This window comes from Martes martes (assembly GCF_963455335.1).
Source record: "Martes martes genome assembly, chromosome: 9".
Classification (NCBI taxonomy): Eukaryota; Metazoa; Chordata; class Mammalia; order Carnivora; family Mustelidae; genus Martes; species Martes martes.
Genome location: NC_137896.1, coordinates 44,946,853 through 44,971,442, shown reverse-complemented (window position 1 = coordinate 44,971,442; position 24,590 = coordinate 44,946,853). Strand labels below are relative to the sequence as shown.

At 38.4% G+C, this 24,590-nt stretch overlaps 1 protein-coding gene across 2 annotated transcripts in view; it reads right to left on the bottom strand.

The window, feature by feature from the left end:
• XRN2 (5'-3' exoribonuclease 2) overlaps positions 1 to 24,318 on the bottom strand; it is an 89,179-nt gene extending 64,861 nt beyond the window's left edge. For both annotated transcript variants that reach the window (XM_080814769.1, XM_080814770.1), the window contains exon 1: positions 24,129 to 24,318. In XM_080814769.1, the coding sequence (XP_080670895.1) occupies positions 24,129 to 24,203 (75 nt within the window). In that variant the 5' untranslated portion in view covers positions 24,204 to 24,318. The remainder of the gene's footprint in view (positions 1 to 24,128) is intronic.
• Between the last annotated feature and the right edge of the window lie 272 nt (positions 24,319 to 24,590).

The following is a 24,590-nucleotide window of genomic DNA, read 5'->3' as shown; positions in this document are numbered from 1 at the left end:
CCAGGACCTTGAGATTATGACCTAAGCTGAAGGCAGAGGCTTTAACCCACTGAGCCACCCAAGTACCCCTCTATTAACATTTCTTTCCTCTGGCTTACTTTACTGGAAGAATACAGTATATAATACAGACACAAACTATGCCTTCATTGACTATTTATGTTATCAGTAAAGCTTCCAGTCAAGAGTAGGCTATTAGCAGTTAAATTTTGGGGATTCAAAAATTTATAGGCAGATTTTCAACTATGTGGGGGCCAGTAACCCTAACCCTCATGTTGCTTAAGAGTTAATGGTATTTGGCAAACCCTAGAGCAACCACTTAAAAAAACACTCAAAAAAATATAGTGAAAAAAAAGTCAGTAATGAAAGTTAAGTTTTACATTATAAAATACATACGGAAAACAGAAAATAAAACAACAGATATAAATCCAACTACATCAATAACATTAAATGTAAATGGATTAAAGAATCCAATCAAAAGTGAGAAACTGTCAGACCGGATTTTAAAAAAAGATCCAATTATATGTTATTTATAGGTACAAATGCTTACAGGAGACACACTTGTGACTCACAGATAGAAAATGAAAGTAAATGGATAGAAACACCATGCAACAGCAACCACAAGAAAGCTAGAACTGTCATATCAGTATCAGACAAAATACACTTTAAAAAAAAGTTACCAAAAATGGTATTTCATAATGATAAGGAGGATCAATCCATCAATAATTATAACAATTAAAAACATACATGCTCGTAGTAACAGAGCATCAAAACACACGAAGCTTTCCAAAGCAGTGCAAGAAAGGAAACAATAGAACAGAACAATAAATCTAGGAGCTGGTTCTTTGAAAAGATAAACAAAAGAGATAAACTGTTAGCCAGATTCACCAAGAAAAAAAAGAGAACTCAAAATCTGAAATGAAAAAAGAAAAATAACCAACATCACACAAAGGATTATAAGAGAATAGTGAAAAATTATATCCTGACAAACTGCACAGCCTAGAAATTGGTAAATTCCTAGAAACATATAAACTACCCAAGCTGGATCAGAAAGAAATAGAAAATTTGAACAGACTGGTTACTAGCAATGAAACTGTATCACTAGGGATGCTTGAGTGGCTCAGCAAGATTAGTGTCTGATCCCTACTTGCTGGCTCAGGTCATGATCTCAGGGTTGTGAGATCGAGGCCAGAGAGGCTCTATGATGGGTCTGGAGTCTGCTTAAGATTCTCTCTCTCCCCCTCTACAGTCCCCTCCCATCCCCATACTTAAAGAAGAGTTAATATCCATTCCTCTCAAACTATTCCAAAAAAAAACAGAAGAGGAAGGAAAGCTCCCAAATTTATTCCAGAACGCCAATATTACCCTGATACCAAAAGCAAATAAAAACACTACCAAAAATAAAACTACAGGCCAATATCTCTGGGGAACATAGAAGCAAATACCCCCCAAGAAAATATTAGCATGCCAAACGAACAATACATTAAAAAAAAAATCATTCACCCTGATCAAATGGGATTTATTCCAGAGATTCAAGGATTCAAACGTGATTCAATATTCATAAATGAATCAATATGATACATCACATTAAGAAAAAAGAAGATACAAACCATACAATCATTTCAATAGATGGAGAAAAAGCACTTGATAAAGTATAACATCTATTTTGGTGACTTTAAAAGAACAAAACCACTCAATAAAGCAGATTTAGAGCACACCTCCACGTAATAAAGACCATATGGGGGTGCCTGGGTCACTCAGTGGGTTGAGCATCTGACTCTTGATTTCAGTTCAGGTCATCTCAGGGTCTTGAGATCAAGTCTTGCATTGGGCTCTGTGCTCAGTATGGCGCCTGCTTGGGATTCTCTCTCTCCCCACACTGGCCCTCCCCTGCTCAAATAAATTAAAAAAATAAAAAATAAAAAATAAAGACCATATATGAAAAACCCACAGTCAACATCATACTCATTGATGAAAACCTGAAAGCTTTTCTTCTAAGATCAGGAACAAGAGGAGGATGTCTACTCTCACTACTTTTATTCAACATGATACTGGAAGTCCTAGCCACAACAATCACACAAGAAAAAGAAATGAAAGGCACCCACACTGGTAAAGAAGAAGTAAATCTATTACTGTTTGCAGATGATATATTATACACAGAAAATCCTAAAATCTCCACCAAAAAACTACTAGAACTGATAAATAAATCCAGTAAAGTCACGGGACACAAAATTAATATACAAAAATCCACTGTATTTTATGCATGAATAATGAAGTAGCAGAAAGAGAAATTTGAAAACCCATTTATAGTTGCACCCAAAATAATAAAATCCCTAAGAATAAACATAACCAAGAAGATTTAAGGCCTGTGCTCTAAAGACTATAAAGTACTGAAAATGACACAGATATTCCATACTCAGGGACTGAGAAAACCAATACTGTTAAAATGTCCACACTATCCAAAGCAATCTACAGATTTAACACAATTAATCCCTATCCAAATACCAGTAACACTGGTCACAGAACTAGAACAAATAATACTAAAGTATGTAAGGGATCACAAAAGACCCCAAATAGTCAAAGCAATTTTGAAATAAAGGTACAAAACTTCAGGTATCATGATCCCAGATTTCAAGATGTACTACCAAGCTGTAGTAATCAAAACAGTATGGTACCAGCACAAAGAAAAAGAGGCACAGATCAATGGAACCGAATAGAGAGCCCTGAAATAAACCGATGCATATATGGTCAATTAATCTATGACAAAGAAGGCAAGAATATACAATGGGGAAAAGACAGTCTCTTCAACAAATGGTGTTGGGAAAACTGGACATCCGCATGCAAAAAATGAAACTGGACCACTTTCTTACACCACGCACAAAAATAAACTCAAAATGGATTAACAAAGGACCTAAATGTGAGATCTGAAACCATGAAACTCCTAGGAGAAAACACTGCCAATAATTCTCTCACACTGGCCATAGAAATAGTTTTCTAGATATGTCCCCTCAGGCCAGGAAAACAAAAACAAAATTAAATTGCTGGGACTATACAAAAATGAATGCACAGTGAAGGAAACCATCAACAAAACAAAAAGACAACCTAGCAGAACAGAAGACATCTGCAAATGAGATGTCCTATAAGGGGTTAATATCCAAAAAATATAAAGAACCTATACACCACCACCAAACCCCCACCCCCAAATAATCCAATTTAAAAATAGGCAAAGGCCGGGGGCGCCTGGGTGGCTCAGTGGGTTGAGCTGCTGCCTTCAGCTCGGGTCATGGTCTCGGGGTCCTGGGATTGAGCCCCACATCAGGCTCTCTGCTCAGCGGGGGGCCTGCTTCCCCCTCTTTCTCTGCCTGCCTCTCTGCCTACTTGTGATGTCTGTCTGTCAAATGAATAAATAAAGTCTTTAAAAAAAAAATAGGGGCGCCTGGGTGGCTCAGTGGGTTAAAGCCTCTGCCTTCAGCTCAGGTCATGATCTCAGGGTCCTGGGATTGAGCCCCACATCGGGCTCTCTGCTCAGCGGGGAGCCTGCTTCCTCCTCTCTCTCTGCCTGCCTTTCTGCCTACTTGTGCTCTCTGTCAAATAAATAAAATCTTTAAAAAAATAAAAAAAAAAAACAGGCAAAGGCCCTGAAAAGACATTTTTCCAAAGAAGACATACAAATGGCCAACACAGGAAAAGATGCTCAACATCACTAATTATCAGAAAAATGCAAATCAAAACCACAACAAGATATTCTGTATCTGTCAGAATGGCTAAAATCAACACAAGAAATAACAAGTGCTGGCGAGGATGTGGAACAAAAGGAACTCTTCTGTACTGCTGGTAAGAATGCAAATTGGTGCAGCCACTGTGGAGAGCAAGCTGGAAGTTCTTCGAAAAATTAAAAACAGAATTACCATATAATCCAGTTAATTCCACTACTGGGTATTTACCAGAAGAAAATAGAAACACTAATTTTAAAAGACACATGCACCCCTATGTTTACTGCATTATTTACCACAGCTAACACACGGAAATGACCCAAGTGTCCATTCACAAATGAATGGATAAGAAAACTGTGATACACACACACACAATGGGATATCACTCAGCCATTAAAAATGAGATCTTGCCATTTGCAACAACATGACAGACCTGCAGGATATAATGCAAAGTGAAATCAGTTAAATAGTGAAAGACAAATAACATATTTCACTTGTATGTGGAGTTCTAGAAACGAAACAAAAAACAAAGACAAAAAGACCATCAAAAAACAGACTCATATAAGAAAACAAACTCATGGTGGCCAGAGGGGAGAGGAGTGAGGGGATGGGTGAGGGGATGGGTGAAACATAAATGGGATTTATAATGCATTTTTCCTGATGAGCACTGAGTAATGTACAGAATTCTTGAATCATACTGTACATGCAAAACTAACGATGTGTATATTTAAATACCACTGAGTGCTAATTATACTTGAATTAAACAAGAGCTATTATTAAAAACTTTTTAAAACACAAATCTTTTAATAAACGACGAAAGTGAAAAAAAAGACAATTCAACAGTAATAGCCTGCTTCCCCCGCACCTCCTGCCTCTGCCTACTTGTGATCTCTGTCAAATATATAATTAAAATCTAAAAAAAAAAAAAAAAAAATAAGGAAACAGATGACGTGAACAACACTATTCCTTTTAATTTCTTTAACTAACATGTAATGTTTAATTTGCTTCAAGGGTACAGGTCTGTAAATCATCATTCTTACACAACTCTACTTACACAACATACTCTCCCCAGTGTCCATAACCCAACCACCATATCCCTCCCTCCCCACCCCCCAGCAACCCTCAGTTTGTTTCCTGAGATTAAGAGTCTCTAACAGTTTGTCTCCCTCCCTGGTCCCATCTTCTTTCATTTTCCCCTCCCCGCCTCTCAAATTCTTCGTATCAGAGAGATCATATAATAATTGTTTTTGACTGTCTTATTTCGCTTAGCATAATACCCTCTAGTTCCATCCACGTTGTTGCAAATGGCAAGATTATGTTTTTTTTGACGGCTGCACAGTATTCCAGTGTGTGTGTGTGTATGTGTACACACATACATACATACATACACACACCCCACATCTTCTTTATCCATTCATCTGTTGATGGACATCTAGGTTCTTTCCACAGTTTGGCTATTGTGGACATTGCTGCTATAAACCTTGGGGTGCACATGCCCCTTCATTTCACTACATTTGTATCTTTAGGGTAAATACTCAGTAGTGTGATTGCTGGGTCGTAGGGTAGCTCTATCTTTGACTTTTTGAGGAACCCCCATACTGTTTTCCGGAGTGGCTGCACCACCTTGCATTCCCACCAACAGTGGAGGAGGGTTCCCCTTTCTCTGAATCCTCGCCAACATCTGCCCTTTGCTGACTGGTTAATTTTTGCCATTCCTACTGACGTGAGGTGGTATCTCACTGTGGTTTTGATTTGTATTTCCCTGATGCTGAGTGATGTGGAGCACTTTTTCATGTGTCTGTTGGCCATCTGGATGTCTTCTTTGCAGAAATGTCTGTTCATATCTTCTGCCCATTTCTTAACCAGATTCTTTGTTCTTTGGGTGTTGTGCTTGCTAAGTTCTTTACAGATTTTGGATACTAGCCCTTTATCTGATATGTAATTTGTAAATATCTTCTCCCATTCTGTCAGTTGTCTTTTGGTTTTGTTGACTGTTTCCTTTAATTTGCAAAAGGCTTTTTATCTTGATGAAGTCCCAATAGGTCATTTTTGCCCTTGCTTCCATTGCCTCTGGTGATGTTTCTAGGAAAAAGTTGCTGTGGCTGTCAAAGAGGTTGCTGCCTGTGTTCTCCTCAAGGATTTTGATGGATTCCTGTCTCACATTGAGGTTCTTCATCCATTTTGAGTCTATTTTTGTGTGTGGTCTAAGGAAATGGTCCAATTTCATTCTTCTGCATCTGGCTGTCCAATTTTCCCAACATCATTTGTTGAAGAGACTTGTCTTTTTTCCATTGGACATTCTTTCCTGCTTTGTCGAAAATTAGTTGACCGTAGAGTTGAGGGTCCATTTCTGGGCTCTCTATTCTGTCCATTGATCTATGTCTCTGTTTTTGTGCTAGTACCATACTGTCTTGATGATGACAGCTTTGTAACAGAGCCTGAAGTCTGGAATTGTGATGCTGCCAACTTTGGTTTTCTTTTCCAACATTCCTCTGCCTATTCGGGGTCTTTTCTGATTCCATATAAATTTTAGGATTATTTGTTCCATTTCTTTGAAAATGCTGATGGTATTTTGATAGGGATTCCGTTAAATGTGTAGATTGCTCTAGATAACATAGACATTTTCACAAATATTTCACAATATTTGTTCTTCCAATCTATAAGCATGGAACATTTCTCCATTTTTTTGTGTCTTCCTCAATTTCTTTCATGAGTACTTCATAGTTTTCTGAGTACAGATTCTTTGCCTCTTTGGTTAGGTTTCTTCCTAGGTATCTTATGGTTTTGAGTACAATTATAAATGGGATCAACTCCTTAATTTCTCTTTCTTCTGTCTTGCTGTTGGTGTATAGAAATGCAACTGATTTCTGTGCATTGATTTTTATATCCTGACACTTCACTGAATTCCTGTATGAGTTCTAGCAGTTTTGGAGTGGAGTCTTTAGGGTTTTCCACATAAAGTATCATATCATCTGCAAAGAGTGAGCGTTTGACGACTTCTTTGCCGATTCGGATGCCTTTTATTTCTTTTTCTTATCTGACTGCTGAGATTAGGGCTCCTAGTACTATGTTGAATAGCAGTGGTGACAGTGGACATCCCTGCCGTGTTCCTGACCTTAGGGGAAAAGTTCTCAATTTCTCCCCACTGAGAATGATATTTGCTGTGGGTTTTCACAGATGGCACTTAAGATATTGAGGTATGCACCCTCTAACCCTACACTGTGAAGAGTTTTGATCAAGAAAGGGTGCTGTACCTTGTCAAGTGCTATTTCAGCATTTTTTAGAGTATCATATGGTTCTTGTTCTTTCTTCTATTAATATATTGTATCACACTGATTGATTTGCAGATGCTGAACCAACCTTGCAGCTCAGGAACAAATCCCACTTGGTCATGGTGAATCATCCTTTTAATGTATTGTTGGACCATACTGGCTACTATTTTGGTGAGAATTTTTAAAACTGTGTTCATCAAGACTATTGGTCTGTAATTCTCCTTTTTGCGGGATCTTTGTCTGGTTTTGGGATCAAGGAAATGGTGGCCTCATAAAATTAATTTGTAAGTTTTCCTTTCATTTCTATTTTTTGGAGCGGTTTCAGAAGAATAGGTATTAATTCTTCTTTAAATGTATGGTAGAATTCCCCTCGGAAGAGGTCTGGTCCTGGGCTCTTGTTTGTTGGGAGATTTCTGATGACTGCTTCAATCTCCTTACTGTTTATGGGTCTGTTCAGGTTTTCCATTTCTTCCTGGTTCAGTTTTGGTAGTTTATATGTCTCTAGGAATGCATCTATTTCTTCCAGATTGTCAAATCTGCTGGTGTATAGTTGCACATAATATGTTCTCATCATTGTTTGTATTTCTTTGGGGTGTTGGTTGTGATCTCTCCTCTTTCATGATTTTATTCACTTGGGTCCTTTCTCTTTTCCTTTTGATAAGTCTCACCAGGGCTTTATCAATCTTATTAATTCTTTCAAAGATACTAGCTCCTAGTTTCATTAATTTGTTCTACTGGGGTTTTTTGGGGGTTTTTGGTTTTTTGTGGGTTTTTTTTTTTGTTTTGTTTTTTGGTTTCTATTTCATTGATTTCTGCTCTGATCTTCATTATTTCTCTTCTCCAGTTGGGTTTAGGCTTTCTTTGCTGTTCTTTCTCCAGCTCCTTTAGCCGTAGGGTTAGATTATGTACTTGAGACTTTACCTGTTTCTTGAGAAAGGGTTGTATTGCTATATACTTTCCTCTCAGAACTGCCTTTGCTGTGCCCTAAAGATTTTGAACAGCTATGTTTTCATTTTCATTTGTTTCCATGAATTTTTTAAAATCTTCTTTAATTTCCTGGTCGACCCATTCATTCTTTAGTAGGATGCTCCTCAGCCTCCATGTATTTGAGTTCTTTCCAACTTTCCTCTTGTGATTGAGTTCTAGTTTGAAAGCATTTTGGTCTGAAAATATGCAGGGAATGATCCCAATCTTTTGGTACCAGCTGAGACCTGATTTGTGACCCAGGATGTGATCTATTCTGGAAAATGTTCCATGTGCAATAGAGAAGAATGTGTATTCTTTTGCTTTAGGATGGAATGTTCTGAATACATCCTTGATGTCCAGCTGGTCCAGTGTGTCATTTAAGGCCTTTATTTCCTTGTTGATCTTTTGCTTGGATGACCGATCCATTTCAGTAAGGAGGTTGTTAAGGTCCCCTACTATTATTGTACTACTGTCAATGTGTTTCTTTGAGTTTGTTATTCATTGGTTTATATAACTGGGTGATCCCATGCTAGGGGCATAGATATTTAAAATTATTTGATCTTCTTGTTGGACAGACCCTTTAAGTATGCTATAGTGTCCTTCCTCATCTCTTATTATAGTCTTTGGCTTAAAGTCTAATTTATCTGATATAAGGATTGCCACCCCAGTTTTCTTTTGATGTTCATTAGCATGGTAAATTGTTTTCCACCCCTTCGCCTTAAATCTAGAGGTGTCTTTGGGTCTAAAATAAGTTTCTTGTAGACAGCATATCGATGGGTCTTGTTTTTTTATCCATTCTGACACCCTGTGTCTTTTGATTGGGGCATTTAGCCCATTTACATTCAAGGTAACTACTGAAAGATATGAATTTAGTGCCACTGTATTGCCTGTAAGGTGACTGTTACTATATACTGCCTCTGTTCCTTTCTGGTCTATTACTTTCAGGCTCTCTCTTTGCTTAGAGGACCCTTTTCAATATTTCCTGTAGGGCTGGTCCAGTGTTTGCAAATTCTTTTAATTTTTGTTTGTCCTGGAAGTTTTTTCTCTCTCCTTCTATTTCCAATGACAGCCTAGCTGGATATAGTATTCTTGGCTACATATTTTTCTCATTTAGTGCTCTGAATATATCATGTCAGTCCTTTCCAGCCTGCCAGGTCTCTCTGGACAGGTCTGCTGCTAATCTAATATCTCTACCATTGCATGTTACAAACTTCTTATCCCAAGCTGCTTTCAGGATTTTCTCTTTATCACTGAGACTTGTAAGTTTTACTATTAGCTGATGGGGTGTGAACCTATTTTTATTGATTTTGAGGGGGGTTCTCTGTGCCTCCTGGATTTTGATACTTGCTCCCTTCGCCAAACTAGGGAAATTCTCTGCTATAATTTGCTCCAATATACCTCCTGCCCCTCTCTCTTTCTTCTTCTTCTGGAATCCCAATTATTCTAATATTGTTTGTCTTATGGTATCACTTATCTCTCGAATTCTCCCCTCGTGGTCCAATAGTTTATCTTTCTCAGCTTCTTTATTCTCCATCACTTGGTCTTCTATATCACTAATTCTCTCTTCTGCCACATTTATCCTAGCAATAAAAGCCTCCATTTTGATTGCACCTCATTAATAGCTTTTTAAATTTCATCTTGATTAGATTTTAGTTCTTTTATTTCTCCAGAAAGGGATTCTCTTCTATGCTTTTTTTGAGCCTAGCTAGCACCTTGATAATTATCATTCTGAACTCTAGATCTGACATCTTACTAATGTCTGTATCGATTAGGTTCCTAGCTGTCGGTAATGCCTCTTGTTCTTTTTTTTGAGGTGAATTTTTCTGCCTTATCATTTTATCCAGGTAAGAACAGATGGCTGAGAGAACAAAATACTAAAAGGGTAGCAATGACACTAGAAAAATATACACTAACCAAATTGGAAGAGACCCGAAACCAGGGAGTGGGGGAAGAATTTTGGGGTGTATTTTGGTCTGTTAAAAGAAACTGCTCCCAAAATTTTAAAGAAAGAAAAACTTACATATACACAAAAATAAGAGTAAGCACAAGTAAGGGATGGAATATGATTGTAAAGATGAAAACTTAAAAAGATTCTACACAAGAAATTAGTAAGAAGAAAAAAAAAGTTGAAAAAAGAAGAAAAAAAGAGGAAAGAATGTGATCAGGCTGGAGACTAAAACAAAGCCATGTGCTAGATTTAGGGTATATTTTGATCTGTTAGAAGAAACTGTATTCCAAAATTTTAGAGAAAGAAAAACCTCTAAGTATACAAAAAATAAGGCTAAATACAATGAAGGGATAGAATAGAACTATAACAATGAAAATTTTAAAAGATTTTTTAAAAGGTATTGATAATACAGAATAGTTAAAAAATGTTAAAACAGGAAAGAGGTAAAATTTTAAAAAATAGAATAAGAAAAAAATAAAATTTTTAAAAATTTAACTTTGAAAGACTAAAGAATCATGGGGGAAAAGCCATGAATTCTATGTGCTGTATTCCTGTAGCTCTTAAGTTTTGCAGTTCTCACTGATCGGTGAACTTGGTCTTGGCTGGATGTTCTTGTTGACATTCTGGTGGAGGGGCCTGCTGTACTGATTCTCAAATGTCTTTGCTGGAGGAGGAACTGCACCACCCTTGTTGAGGGCCAGGCTAAGTAATCTGCTCGGTTTTGCTCTCTGTGGCTTTTATTCCCTGAATGCTTTCTGTACAGCTTTAGAGGACGGGAATGAAGATGGGAGCCTCCCAATCTCCAGCCCTGTAGGAGCTGAGAGCTCGGGGCTCCACTGCTCAGTGTGTCCTCAGGGAAAAGCAGTCAATCACTCCCATGTCCCCAGTCTCCAGCTGCACTCCATGCTCACCTAGCCTGTGACCTATTGTTTTTATCTCTGGCACATGGCCCTGTTTAGAGTCTCCAAACCCAGCAGATTCCTGCAGCGCTCTCCTGGGCCACTTCTCCCAGAGAAGGAAGGAGGAGGTCTCCCCCAATCTACCACTTGTGTGGTCCTTGCTTGAAGAGCAATGGTCAGACTGTGCCTTGGGTCATGATTTAAGGTAATCCTGAGCTGAGAGCCCACTCCTCGGCTCTGTCTCTGCAGCCAGCTTCCCCACTCCGATACCTGGGAGCTCTACCACACTCAGGCACCCCTGGTCTTTTTGTAAACCTGCAGGTCCTGAGACCACACTGTCTCAGCGAGGTCTCCATCCCCCACTTAGCCTCTAGAGTGACATCTCTCAGTGGAGCAGACTTCTAAAAGTTCCAATTTTGTGCTCCGCTGCTCTACCGCTTGCTGGAAGCCAACCCCTCCCCCCGCAATGTGTCTTTCCATATATCTCCTGGGATTCACTTCTCCGCATGTCCTACATTCCAGAAAGTGGTTGCTTTTCTGTTCCTAGAATCGCTGCTCTTCTTCTCTTCAATCTCCTGTTGAGTTTGTAGGTGTTCAAAATGGTTTCATAACTATCTAGCTGAACTCCTGGGACCCAATGATATTTAGGTTATTCCTCTGCCATCTTACTCCTCCTCTCATGAACAACACTATTAACAAACCAGATCCGACAGACTTCTATAGAACACTCCATCCAACAACAGAACATACATTCTCAACTGCACACAGAACATTTTCCAGCAGACCAAACACTGGGCCATAAAACAAATATCAGGGGTGCCTGGGTGGCTCAGTGGGTTAAGCCGCTGCCTTCGGCTCAGGTCATGGTCTCAGGGTCCTGGGATCGAGCCCCACATCGGGCTCTCTGCTCAACGGGGAGCCTGCTCCCCCCTCTCTCTCTGCCTGCTTGTGATCTCTCTCTCTCTCTCTGTCAAATAAATAAATAAAATCTTTAAAAAAAAAAAACACATCTCAAAAAACTTAGAAGCATAAAAATAATTTAAAACATGTTCTCTAGCCACAATGAAACAAAATTAGAAATAATAGGAGGAAATCTGGGAAATTCATAAATATGTGGAAATTAAACAACACACTCATGGATAAATAACCAATGAAATGAAAAAATCAAGAGAGAAATCAAAAAATACTTTGAGATAGATGAAAATGAAGATAAAGCATACCAAAACTTATGGTATAGAGTCAAAGCAGTGTTCAGAGGAAAATTTACAACTGTATATGTCTATATTAAGAAAGACTTCAAATCCACAACCTAACCTCATAGGTTATGCACCTTAAGACACTACAAAATAGGGGTACCTGGGTGGCTGAGTCGTTAAGCGTCTGCCTTTGGCTCAGGTCATGATCCCAGGGTTCTGGGATTGAGCCCCTCATCAGGCTCTTCTCAGCAGGAAGCCTGCTCTCCCTCTCCCACTCCCCCTGCTTCTGTTCCCTCTCTGTGTTTCTATAAAATAAATAAATAAAATCTTTTAAAAAAATACTAGAAAATATATGTACCTTAAGACACTAGAAAAATGATAGCAAATTAAACTGAAAGGCAACAAAGGAAATGACATTAGAGGAAAAAGTAACAAAACAGTAAATGAAAAGATTAAAAGAAAAAAAACTTTGAGACCAGAAGTCGTTCTTTCAAAAGATCAACAAACGTATCAGAATCAGTAACAAAAGAGAAAACAGAATGTTAACTGCCACCTTTATAGAAACAAACAAAAAAGGTCATGAATAGTACACCAAAAAATTAGATAACTTAGATGAAGCATACAATTAATAAAAAGACAAACTATAAAAATGACAAAAGAAATAATCTGAATAAACCTATAAGAGGCAAAACCAGTTAAAAAAAAAAAAATCAGAAAACAAAATTACCCACAAAGAAAAGCCCAAGCTTAGGGATGCCTGGGTGGTTCAGTCAGTTAAGCATCTACCTTCAGCTCAGGTCATGATCCCAGGGTCCTGGGATTGAGCCCCACATTGGGCTCCCTCCTCAACAGGGAGTCTGCTTCTTCTGCCTGCCACTCCCCTTCCTTGTGTGTACCCACTTGGTCACTCTCTGACAAATAAAATCTTAAAGAAAAAAAAAAGTAAAGCCTGAGCCTAAACAGATTTCTCCACTCAATTCTACCAAACACTCAAAGAAGAATAACAATTCTTGGGCTCCTGGGTGGCTCAGTTGGTTAAGTGACTACCTTCAGCTCAGGTCACGATCCTGGAGCCCCCGGATCGTCTCACATCGGGCTCCCGGCTCTCGGCAGGGAGTCTGCTTCTCCCGCTGACCTCTCTCCACTCATGTTCTCTCTCTCTCAAATAAATAAATAAAATCTTAAAAAAAAAAAAAAAAAGAATACCAATTCTTCACAAATTCTTTCAAAAACAAGAAAAGGAAGAAACACTTTCCAACACATTTTACAAGGTCAGTATTATCCTGATAACCAAAACTAGACAAAGATGTCACAGGAAAACAAAACTACAGACTCTAATGACCAGGGATGTAAAAGCCCTCAACAAAATACTAGCAAACTGAATCTGACAATACATGAAAAGAATTATATAGCATGACCAAGTAGGATTTATCCTAGCAATGCAAAGCTTGCTTAACATCAAAAAATTAATTAATAAAATACATCACATGAATAGAATGAAAGACAAGAATTATATGACCATGTCAATAGATGCAGAAAAAGCATTTGACAATATCCAACACCCTTTCATGGTAAAAACAAAAACCAAACAACCACTCAATAAATTAGGAATGGAAGATAAGTTCCTTACATAAAGGGCATCTACAAAAAAAAGAGTTAACATCATACTCAACGGTGACGAAGTAGATGGTTTCCCTTTAAAGTTAGAATTGTCATGGAGGTTCTACACATGGCAATTAAGTAAGAAAAATAAATAAAAAGCATCTATATTGTAAAGGAGGAAGTAGAACTTTGCATGATGTGATCCTGTATATAGAAAATCCTAAATTAACTACCAAAAAACTATTAGAATATATGAGCTCAGCAAGATTGCAGGATACGAGATCAATATAAAAAAAATTTTAATTTCTATACATTTGCCATGAACAACTGAAAAATAAAACAATTTCAGTCATAGTAGTATCCTAAAACTAAAGTTAATCAAAGAAATGTAAAATCTATACTATGAAGTGGATTATAAAATTCATATGCAATTGCAAGGAGGCCAAATATACAAAATAATCCTCAAAAAAGAATAAACTAAAGGACTTATACTTCCAGATTTCAAAATTCACTACAAAGCAATGGTAATCAAGACACTATGGTACTGGTACAAGGATAAACATATAAATCAAAAGAACAGAAATGAAACACAAGAAATAAACTCATACCTCTATAGTCAACTGATTTTTAACAAGGTGTCAAGACCATTCAATTAGCAAAAAACACTTTTCAACAAATGGTGTTGTAACAACTGGATAGCCACACACCAAAGAATGAAGTTGGACCCTAACCTCATATCATATGCAAAAGTTTACTCAGAATGGATCATACAATGCACATTTAAGAGTTGGAAGTATAAAGCTCTCAGGGGAATATTCAGGCATAAATCTTCATGACTTTGGATTTGGCAATGGATTCTTTGATGTGACACCAAAAGTCCAAGCAACTAAACAAAAAGTAAGTTAGATTTTATCATCAAAAGTAAGAACTTCATGCTTCAAAGGACACTGTGGAAAGACAACACAAAACAGGAAAAAAAACATTTGCAAGTCATCTATCTTTTAAGGGGCTTGTATTCGGAATATGTACATTTTAAAAACTCTTCCAATTCAATCAAAGGACAACACAATTTAAAAAACAGGCAAAAAATATAAATAGACATTTCTCCAAGAAAGATCCACAAAGGGCCAAAAAGCTCATGAAAAAAGATGCTCAGTATAATTTAGTCTTAAGGGAAATATAAATTAAAACTACAGTGAGATATCAACTTCATACCCATTAGGATGGCAAAAATAAAGTCAGATAACAAGTATTAGTGAAATGTGGAAAAATTAAAACCCTGAAACACTGCTGGTGGGAATTAAAATGTTCCAGCCATTTTGGAAAACAGTCTGGCAGTTCTTCAAATAATCAAACACAGAGTTACCCTATATCAGAGTTTCCACTTCTAGGTATATACCCAGTAAATGAAAACATGTCCACACAGAAACCTGTATGTGAATGTAATACCATTACTCATACCAGTCAGAAGGCGGAAACAACCCAAAAGTCTATTAACACACAAATGGATAAACAAAATGTGGTATATCCACACCACACAATGGAGCATTATTTAGCCATAAAAAAGAATGAAGTACTGATACATGCTATAACATGGATGTACCTAAAAACATAATGTTAAGTGAAGGAAGCCAGCCAGGAAAAAAACACAGACTACATGATTCCATTTACATGGAAGTCACAGTAGAGACTCTACAGAGAGACAGAAAGTAAACTAGTGGTTGCCTATGGATAGGAGTAGCAGGGGCAGGGGATAGTGGGTTGATAGCCACAGGGTATAGGTTTCTTTCTGAGGTGATGAAAATGTTCCGAAACTGACTGTGGCAATGGTTACCCACATCCATGAATATACAATAAACCCTTTAATTATAAACTTTAACTGAGTAAATTAAGCTACCTAAAAATGTAGTAGCCATCTCCCCCAAAAGTATTATACTGATCAAAACTGAATGCAGAATCAGGGACCAACAGCCACCCTATTCATTACTGTCCCTCTTGTCCTTAAATTAGTGCCAGTCATAAAAAAGTACTCAATCAAATGGAAGAGTAAAAAAAAGGGTGGGGGGAGGGTAGAGCACTATCTTACACTACACAATATTACCAAAAGTTAGACACAAATATATCCCCAATTTTACTTGGACATACGAACTCCTGAAACTTAATTTAGCAGTAAGATTCTGAAATACCAAGTGTCTGTACAAAGCAATGTTTGAAACAAATTAACTTGTATTAATTGATTTAATTCACACAACCACCCTGTGTGGCATATATACCACTGATCTTCATTATTCATGAATTCCATATTTGCTAATTCACCTACTTACTAAAAATCTTTTGGTAACCCCTAAATCAGTATTTGCAGCACTTTCACAGTCATTCACAAACATGAGCAGAGCAGTGAAAACTTTGAGTTCACCAACATGCATACTCCCAGCTGAAGTCAAACAAGGCAACACTGCCTTGTTTCAGCTCTCACACAGAAATAACCAGAGAACAGAGACCGGAGGGAGCAGCAGAGTATAATGCAGAATCACTAGTTCTTTAGAGTTTAGGAGAGTTTAAGGCATTTTTCTTTTTTTCTTTCTTTCTTTTTTTTTTTTAAGATTTTTATTTACTTATTGACCCGGGGTGGGGGGGACGGAGAGGACAAGCAGGCGGAGCGGCAGGCAGAAGGAGAAGCAGACTCCCCACTAAACAGAGAACCAGACATGGGGCTCAATCCCAGAACCCAGGGATCATGGCCCGAGTCAAAGGCAGAAAGATGCTTAACTGACTGAACCACCCAGGTGCCCAAAGGCATTTTTCTTAAGAATGTAAAGTTAATGGAGGCCTATATAAGCCAAGGACACACAGTGAAAAACTGATGGTTGAATGAATAAATAGTTAAACCAAAGGAACAGATAAAATGATATCATAAAATATATTCAATCCAAAAGAATTGGAAAATGGAAACAAAAAACAGGTATGACAGAAAACAGCTGACAAATTTAAATCTAACCATACCAATACTCACATGAAATGTAAAAATCCTTAATACCCTGCTTACAAAGCAGAGACTAGGAAAACAGTTTGGCAGTTCCTCAGAAAGGTAAACAGAATTACTACAATATCCAGCAATTCCACTCACAGTTATATACCCTAAGCATTGACATGAATACAGATAATTATACACCAATGTTGACAGCACCATTATTCACAGTAGTCAAAAGGTAAAAATAACCCAAATGTCCAAACAAAATGTGATCTATACATACAATGGGATATTATTAGCCTTAAAAAGGAATGAAATTCTGGTACATGCAAACATGAGTAAGTCTTGAAAACATTATGCTAAGTGATAATCCAGACCCAAAATGACAAATATTATATGATTCCACTTAGATTAGGTACCTAAAACAGACAAATTCACAAGGCAGAAAGTAGGGGGTGAGGGAGCACAGAGAATTATTGTTTAATGGGTACAGCTTGTTTGGGATGATGACGAAATAAATAATGGTAATTGTTTCACAATATCGTGGATGTACTTAATGCCAATGCATTCTACACTTTAAAAAGGTTAAAATGGCAAATTTTATGTTATGTATATTTGCCACAATAAAAAAGGGAAGAGATCATCAAACAGCATAAAAAAACAAACCCAGGGATGCCTGGATGGCTCAGTGGGTTAACTTCTGCCTTCGGCTCAGGTCATGATCCCAGGGTCCTGGGATCGAGCCCTGCATTGGGGCTCTCTGCTCAGCAGGGAGCCTGCTTCCCTTCCTCTCTCTCTGCCTGCCTCTCTGCCTACTTGTGATCTCTGTCAAATAAATAAAATCTTTGGGAAAAAAAAAACCGACTGTATGTTGCCTATAAAAACAAACACTTTAAATATAAAGACACAAAAAGAAATAGACCTATCAGAAGACCTGGCTATCTCAATACCGACCAAAACAAATTTCAGACCAAAGAGGCAGGGATGCCAGAGATAAAAAAGATAACTTTTTTAAAGATTTTATCTATTTAATTGAGAGAAACCATGAGTGGGGGAGGGGGAAAAGGAGAGGCAGGGAATAGCAAGCGGACTCCACTGCTGAGTCACCCAGGAGCGCCAAAAAAGTTAATTTTGTAACAAAAAAGGAGCATATTTCTCAAGAAGACATAATAATCCTAGGCATTTATGCACAAGAAACAGATGTATCCAAATAATTATATGTAAGATTTCCACACCCCTATCAGTAATTGATAGAAGAAACAAAATCACTAAGTGTTGTTCAAGTCTTCCATATCCTATAAACCAGCATGATAACATTTATGAAACACTCCGCCCAACAGCAGAACTTATATCTCTTTTTAAGGCAAAACGACATCTACAACACCACATTTTAGGCCATAAAACAAATCAGGTAAACTTTAAAAAGATTCAAATAATGCAAAGTATGTTCAATGACAGTGAACAAAACTAGAAATCAAAAACCAAAAAATGCCTAAAATCACCAATATTTGAAAATTAAGTAACAGCTGTAAATAAAAAATGGCCAAAGAAGTAAAAAAATCTATTAGAAAGTATTTGTTACTGAATAAAAATGAAAACACAACATGTCCCTATTTGTGGGATGTAACTAACATAGTAGTAGCAGGTACTCCAAGCCTATGAGAAGAAACAATGTATCAAAGCAATGACCTCAGCTGCCACCTTAAGAAATGAGGACAGGGGAGCGCCCGGGTGGCTCAGTTGGTTGGGCAACTGCCTTCGGCTCGGGTCGTGATCCTGGAGTCCCAGGATCGAGTCCCACATCAGGCTCCCTGCTCGGCAGGGAGTCTGCTTCTCCCTCTAACCTCTCCTCTCATGCTCTCTCTCTCTCAAATAAATAAATAAAATCTTAAAAAAAAAAAAAAAAGAAATGAGGACAAAAAAAGCAGTTAAACCCAAAGTGAGCATAAGAAATAAATAATGAAAATAAGGATAAAAGTCAATAAAAAGCAGAAGAAACAACAGGAAAAAAAGATGAATGAAATCAAAAGCTAGTTCTTTGAGATCACTCTAGCAATACTGATAATGAAACAAAAAAAATTAGTATCAGGAATGAGAAAGATAATAACATCACTACATTTTCCACTGAGAGCAAAAGGATAATAAGGAATCCTATGAACAACTTTAGGTCAACAAATTTGACTACCTAGATGAAATGGACAGAAGTGATGAAACATACAAACTCATTCAAAAAAAAAAAAAAGATAATCTGAACAGCTTTATGTTCACTTAAAGAAACTGTATTTGTAGCTAAAAGAATCCTTCCCAAAAAACTTCAGGTTTAGACGGCTTTACTGGTGAATTCTACCAAATACTTAAGGAAGAAATAATACCAACTCTGCAAAAACTTTTCTCAGAAAACTGAAGAGAGCATACATCACAACTCAATCTGACATCAAGATTACTCTTATACTAAAAATGGACAAAAACCTAAGAATACCAGAACACAAATATTCTTTTTGAACATAAAGGTAAAAATTCTCAAGAAAACTTTGGTAAATTGAATCTAACAATACATAAAAATAATACACCATGATCAAATGGGATTTATCCAAGGAATGCAAAGTGGGTTTGACAATTAAAAAAAAAATCAACGTGGGGCACCTGAGTGGCTCAATCAGTTAAGCAGCTGACTTTTGATTTTGTTTCATGTTTCATATCTGAGGGTTGTGAGATTAAGCCGCGTTAGGCCTGAAGCCTGATTAGGATTCTTTCTCTCCCTCTCCTTCTGCCCCTGTCCCCCTTTCTCCCTTTCTTTAAAAAAAGGGGAGGAACAAAAGATCTGAATAGACATCTCACTCAAGAAGATATATGGAAGGCAAATAAGCACCCAAAAAGATGCTCCACATCATTTGTCATTAGGGAAATGCAAATTAAAACCAAGAGATAAAACTACATTGGAAAGACTAAAACTTTAAAAAAAAAAAAAACAACAAAAAACAACGGACTAAAACTGAACAAACTAACCATACCAGGTGTTGGCAAAGAAACAGAACAACTAGAACTCTCATAAACTACTAGTGGCAATACAAAACTGTACAATCACTTGGGAAAACAGTCTGGCAATTTTTCCTTTTGAAATAATCACACATCTACCACACAATTCAATCATTTCACTCCTAGGTAATTTCTCTAAAGAAATGAAATCATACATTCATACAAAGGTTTGGACACCACTGTTCATAGCTGTTCATAGTTTTTTTTTTTTAAATGATGGCCCAAAGCAATCCAAATGCTCCTCAATCAGATGAATGAATAAATAAAATGTGATATATGCACAACATAGAATACTATACAAAAATAAAAAGAAATGAACTTCTGATACACATAACATGAATGAACTTCAAAATAATTATTCTGAATGAAAGTAACTGAGCCAGGTCAAAAAAAAAAAAAAAAAAAGAGTGTCTACAATATAATTTCATTTATATTCAATTATAGAAAATGAAAACTTATCTACAGATTCAGAAATACACCAGTGGTTGATTAAAGATAGTCAACAGGGAGGGGCTTTAAGGAGAAATAATAAAGAGGCAGATGGAATATTTTAGAGTGATGTTTATTATCTTGATTATGGTGATGGTTGCATGGATGTACACATATGTCAATATCTATTGAATTGCACACATGAAATATGTACAGTTTGCTGTAGGTCAATTATATCTCAATAAAGCTACAAAAGAGGAGGGGGGAGGGGAGAACAGAAAGAAAGAAAAATAAATCAATCAGAGGTCCAGTATCTAGTATCCAAAATCTATAAAGAACTTATCAAACTCAACACCCAAAGAACAAAGAATCCAATCAAGAAATGGGCAGAAGACATAAACAGACATTTCTGCAGAGAAGACATCCAGATGGCCAACAGACACATGAAAAAGTGCTCCACATCACTCGGCAACAGGGAAATACAAATCAAAACCACAGTGAGATACCTCACATCAGTCAGAATCACAAAAATTAACCAGTCAGGAAATGAGAAGTGTTGGCGAGGATTCAGAGAAAGGGGAACTCTCCTCCACTGTTGGTGGGAATGCAAGCTGGTGCAGACACTCTGGAAAACAGTATGGGGGTTCCTCAAAAAGTCAAAAATAGAGCTACCCTACAACCCAGAAATCGCATTACTAGGTATTTACCCTAAAGATACAAATGTAGTGATTCGAAGGGGCACGTGCACCCCAAGGTTTATATCAGCAATGTCCACAATAGCCAAACTATGGAAAGAGCCCAGATGTCCATCAACAGATGAATAGATAAAGAACACACACACACACACACACACACACACACACACGAATACACAGTGGAATACTATGCAACCATAAAAAAGTAATCTTGCCATTTGCAATGACGTGGATGGAACTAGAGGGTATTATGCTAAGTAAAGTAGGTCAACCAGAAAAAGACAATTATCATATGATCTCTCTGATATGAGGAATTTGAGAGGCAGGGCAGAAACAAGAAAAAATGAAACAAGATGAGACCAGGGAAGGAGGCAAATCATAAGAGACTCTTAATCTCAGGAAACAAACTGTGGATTGCTGGAGGGGAGGGAGGTATGAGGGATGGGGTCCCTGGATTATGGACAGTGAGGTGGGTATGTGCTATGGAGAGTGCTATGAATTTTGTAAGATTGATGAATCACAGACCTGTACCCCTGAAGCAAATAATACATTATTGGTTACGAAAAAAAAAGAAATCAGAGACCCAATATCCAGAATTCAGAGGGCAGAGGAAAAAAGTCAGGAAAATAAAAAAATCAAAGAACATTCTCTAGAACTGAAGAACACAAGCTTCCAGAATCAGAGAGTCAGCCAAGTACTGACCCAAATGAATTTAAATTTAAAAAAACCCCTATACCTAAGTACATAATCATGAAAGCTTATACTACCAAGGATACAAAGATCTTTAAAAAATTCAGAAGGGGTGCCTGGGTGGCTCAGTGGGTTAAGGCTGCTGCCTTCGGTTCAGGTCATGATCCCAGCGTCCTGGGATCGAGCCCCGCATCGGGCTCTCTGCTCAGCAGGGAGTCTGCTTCCTCCCTTCTCTCTCTGCCTGCCTCTCTGCCTACTTGTGATCTGTGATCTGTCAAATAAATAAATAAATAAAATATTTTTTAAAAATTCAGAAATAAAAATAAACTAATTACAAGAGAATAAAAGCAGAAGAACACATAAATTAAGAGCACGGTCTTCCTGGTTGACACTGGTTCTGACTTAACTGAGTGACCTTAAGTATATTACTTAACCCCTCCGTCCTTTAGTTTTCTCATCTGTAATAATAATAATAATGAGTAATAATCATATGAGTATGAAGATTTAATAAGTTAATCTGTAAAGTACCTAGAACAACACTCGATACATGTTAAACACTACATAAGTGTGTTGATTAAATAAATATATCACATTAATGTTCAATTCTCATCAACAACACTGGATAACAGAAGTCAAAAGAACAATACTTTCAAACTTTTGAGGGAAACTTATTTTCAAGCTAAAACTATGTTTAGTTAATGACCATTCATATGTACAAAGATACAACGGACTCAGAAAACTAACATCCCACATAGCACTTCTTTAGGAATTTGACTAATAAAAACCAAGGATTTAAGCCAAGAAAGATGATCAGAAAACAGTATCTCCAATTTGAAGAAAGGAATTGTTAAAAATTTCAAGAAACAGGTTTCCAGAAAGCCTAAATAATGAAGTGTGACAGCAATAGAAATAAAAAATCTCAAAAGGCAGTCTCCAAGAAGAAAGAGGACTTGATAGAATATCTGAGACAAGAGGGAGATTGGATAGGGAATGATGTAAAGAGGAAAAGAGAAAAGCAACACCAAGGAAAAAACAAAAGTAGCACATAACCTGAGTCAGCATAGTGACAATAACTGACAATACTATTTGATTTTTTTCAGCTTTCATTGCTTTTCAAGGTATGTATGTATGTATGTATTTATGAATGAATGAATGAATGAATGAATGAATGACAGATACAGAAGGAGGGGCAGAGGGACAAGCAGACTCCAGGCTGAGCGGCAAGATCATGACCGGAGTTGAAATCAGATACCTAACTGACTGAGCAACCCAGGCACCCCTAATTTTTTTAGCTTTTGAAATAAATCAGTATTGCCAATGCCCTGACAATTTAATTTTGGATACCAACAAGGGAAAAGTATAACTGACAAGCCGAGGTGAAGAGTAAGAGCAGCCAGAGTAGAAAAGCTAATACCTAAGCTTTGACAGTGAAAAGTCAAGGGATACTTTATGTAGGAAATACAATTTTTAAAAAGGCATAGTAAAATTATCAACCTTACCGTTGAAAGAAATGAAGATAGTGATGTACTATTATTTGGAGGGGGGAAGGAGATTGCAAGAGCGACTAAACCGTCTTCTATCATAGCTGCAATTCCACAGCTAGATCCAAAACCAGTAATCAGGTATAAGCACGATACTCAGAAATAGAACCAAAAGAGTTAGAACTGGTTATCACTAGAAAGTAAAAATGGAATGAGATGTACGTTACGTTTGAGAAAAGTCTTAAAAAACAAAGGAAACAAGCATTCAGTTTAACAGTTTCTCTTTCAGAAAAAAAAAAATACTGGGAATACCATCAAAACAAGGTTTTCGATTCCCCCTTTGGATAGCAAATAAGCAAAAATTAAGATCTCACGATGCCAGGAAGAAACAAAAGTAAGATTTCACAGTGACAGCTGGGTACTTCCTTCAAAAACGAAAGGGTGGAAGGCATGATGTGCCCCCCCGAACCTTCCCAACCCAAAAATTCTAATTAAGAGTACAAAATCGAACTCGGACTGGTAACACAGAAACGATAACTACAGAACTGAAGAATGGACAAAAGTCAACGTATTAACAAACTACAACAAAAAGTGTACTGTTCGAGTGCATGCAGGAATTTCGAAAATTTTAACAAGCAAGCTGTCCGACAGTAGAGCACCTAGACAAGCGGCACTTATCAGACTTCTATCTTGTCCTGTCTTGTCCTGGATAGCCGCTTTCGCCGTGGAATCTAACAAATCTAGCAACAAATGGCCTCTGGCACTACGAAGCCTTTCAGGCACGGACAATAAACAACAAAAAAAGCTCGCCGCCAGTTATTACTTTACAAGGTTGTTAAAGGCCAGGCTCAGCATCTGCGCAGCCCTAACCAGCTAATTCTGTGGAGCCGCCTGGAGTGGGTCAACAGGCTCTAAGACTCTCCGGAAAACCAAACGCACGGGGTCGGGAAGAAACAAAGCCGTGGGCGGGGCCTCCCGGTCCCGGAAAAAGCGGGCAAGGGAGGAACAGCCCTCGAGCGAGTTCGTACCCCTTTCGGCTCTTGCCCCGCCCCTCCCGCTTTCCCGGGCCCCGACTCCGGGTGCCGTCGCCCAACAACGTGTCGGGCCGCCCTGTCCGCGGGGCCGAGAGGGTGGCGCGGGACCCAGCACCGTGCCCCGGGGGCAGGTGACGGGCGCCGAGGGCCGCGGCCTAAACGCGCCTGAGCCCCTGGCGGCCGTCAGGCGCCTCCTCACCTTCTCTTCCACGCAGTTGACAATGATGGACGGGTACTTGCGGCTGAGCCAGCGAAAGAAAGCCGGGACTCCCATTGCTGCTGCCCAGCTGGAGGAAGCGGCCCGGCCGGCGGACGAACGTAACCAGAGAGACAAGCAGGAGCGGTGGCCGCGGGCACCGGCACTTCCTCCCACGTGCGCGCCGGCGACAGGAAGTGGCGTCACGACCGCGCCGCCCGGAACGTCGACAGGCCGGGGGGCGGGGCAGGGTTCTTTTGCGGGAGATGTGGTGAGGGCTGGGGGGCCCCCCCCCCCATCCTGGTGTGCTCGTTGTAGCTGGGGCCAGGCGCAGATTCCGCGCTCCTGTGCGTCTGAGTTGTTGGGCTCCCAGGCTGTGCCTTTGCTGTAGCTTCCCCTGGGTCGCGCAATCCGGGCGCTCAGCAGGTCCTCGGGGAGCTCTTTGTGGGTTTGATCACCTGTTTC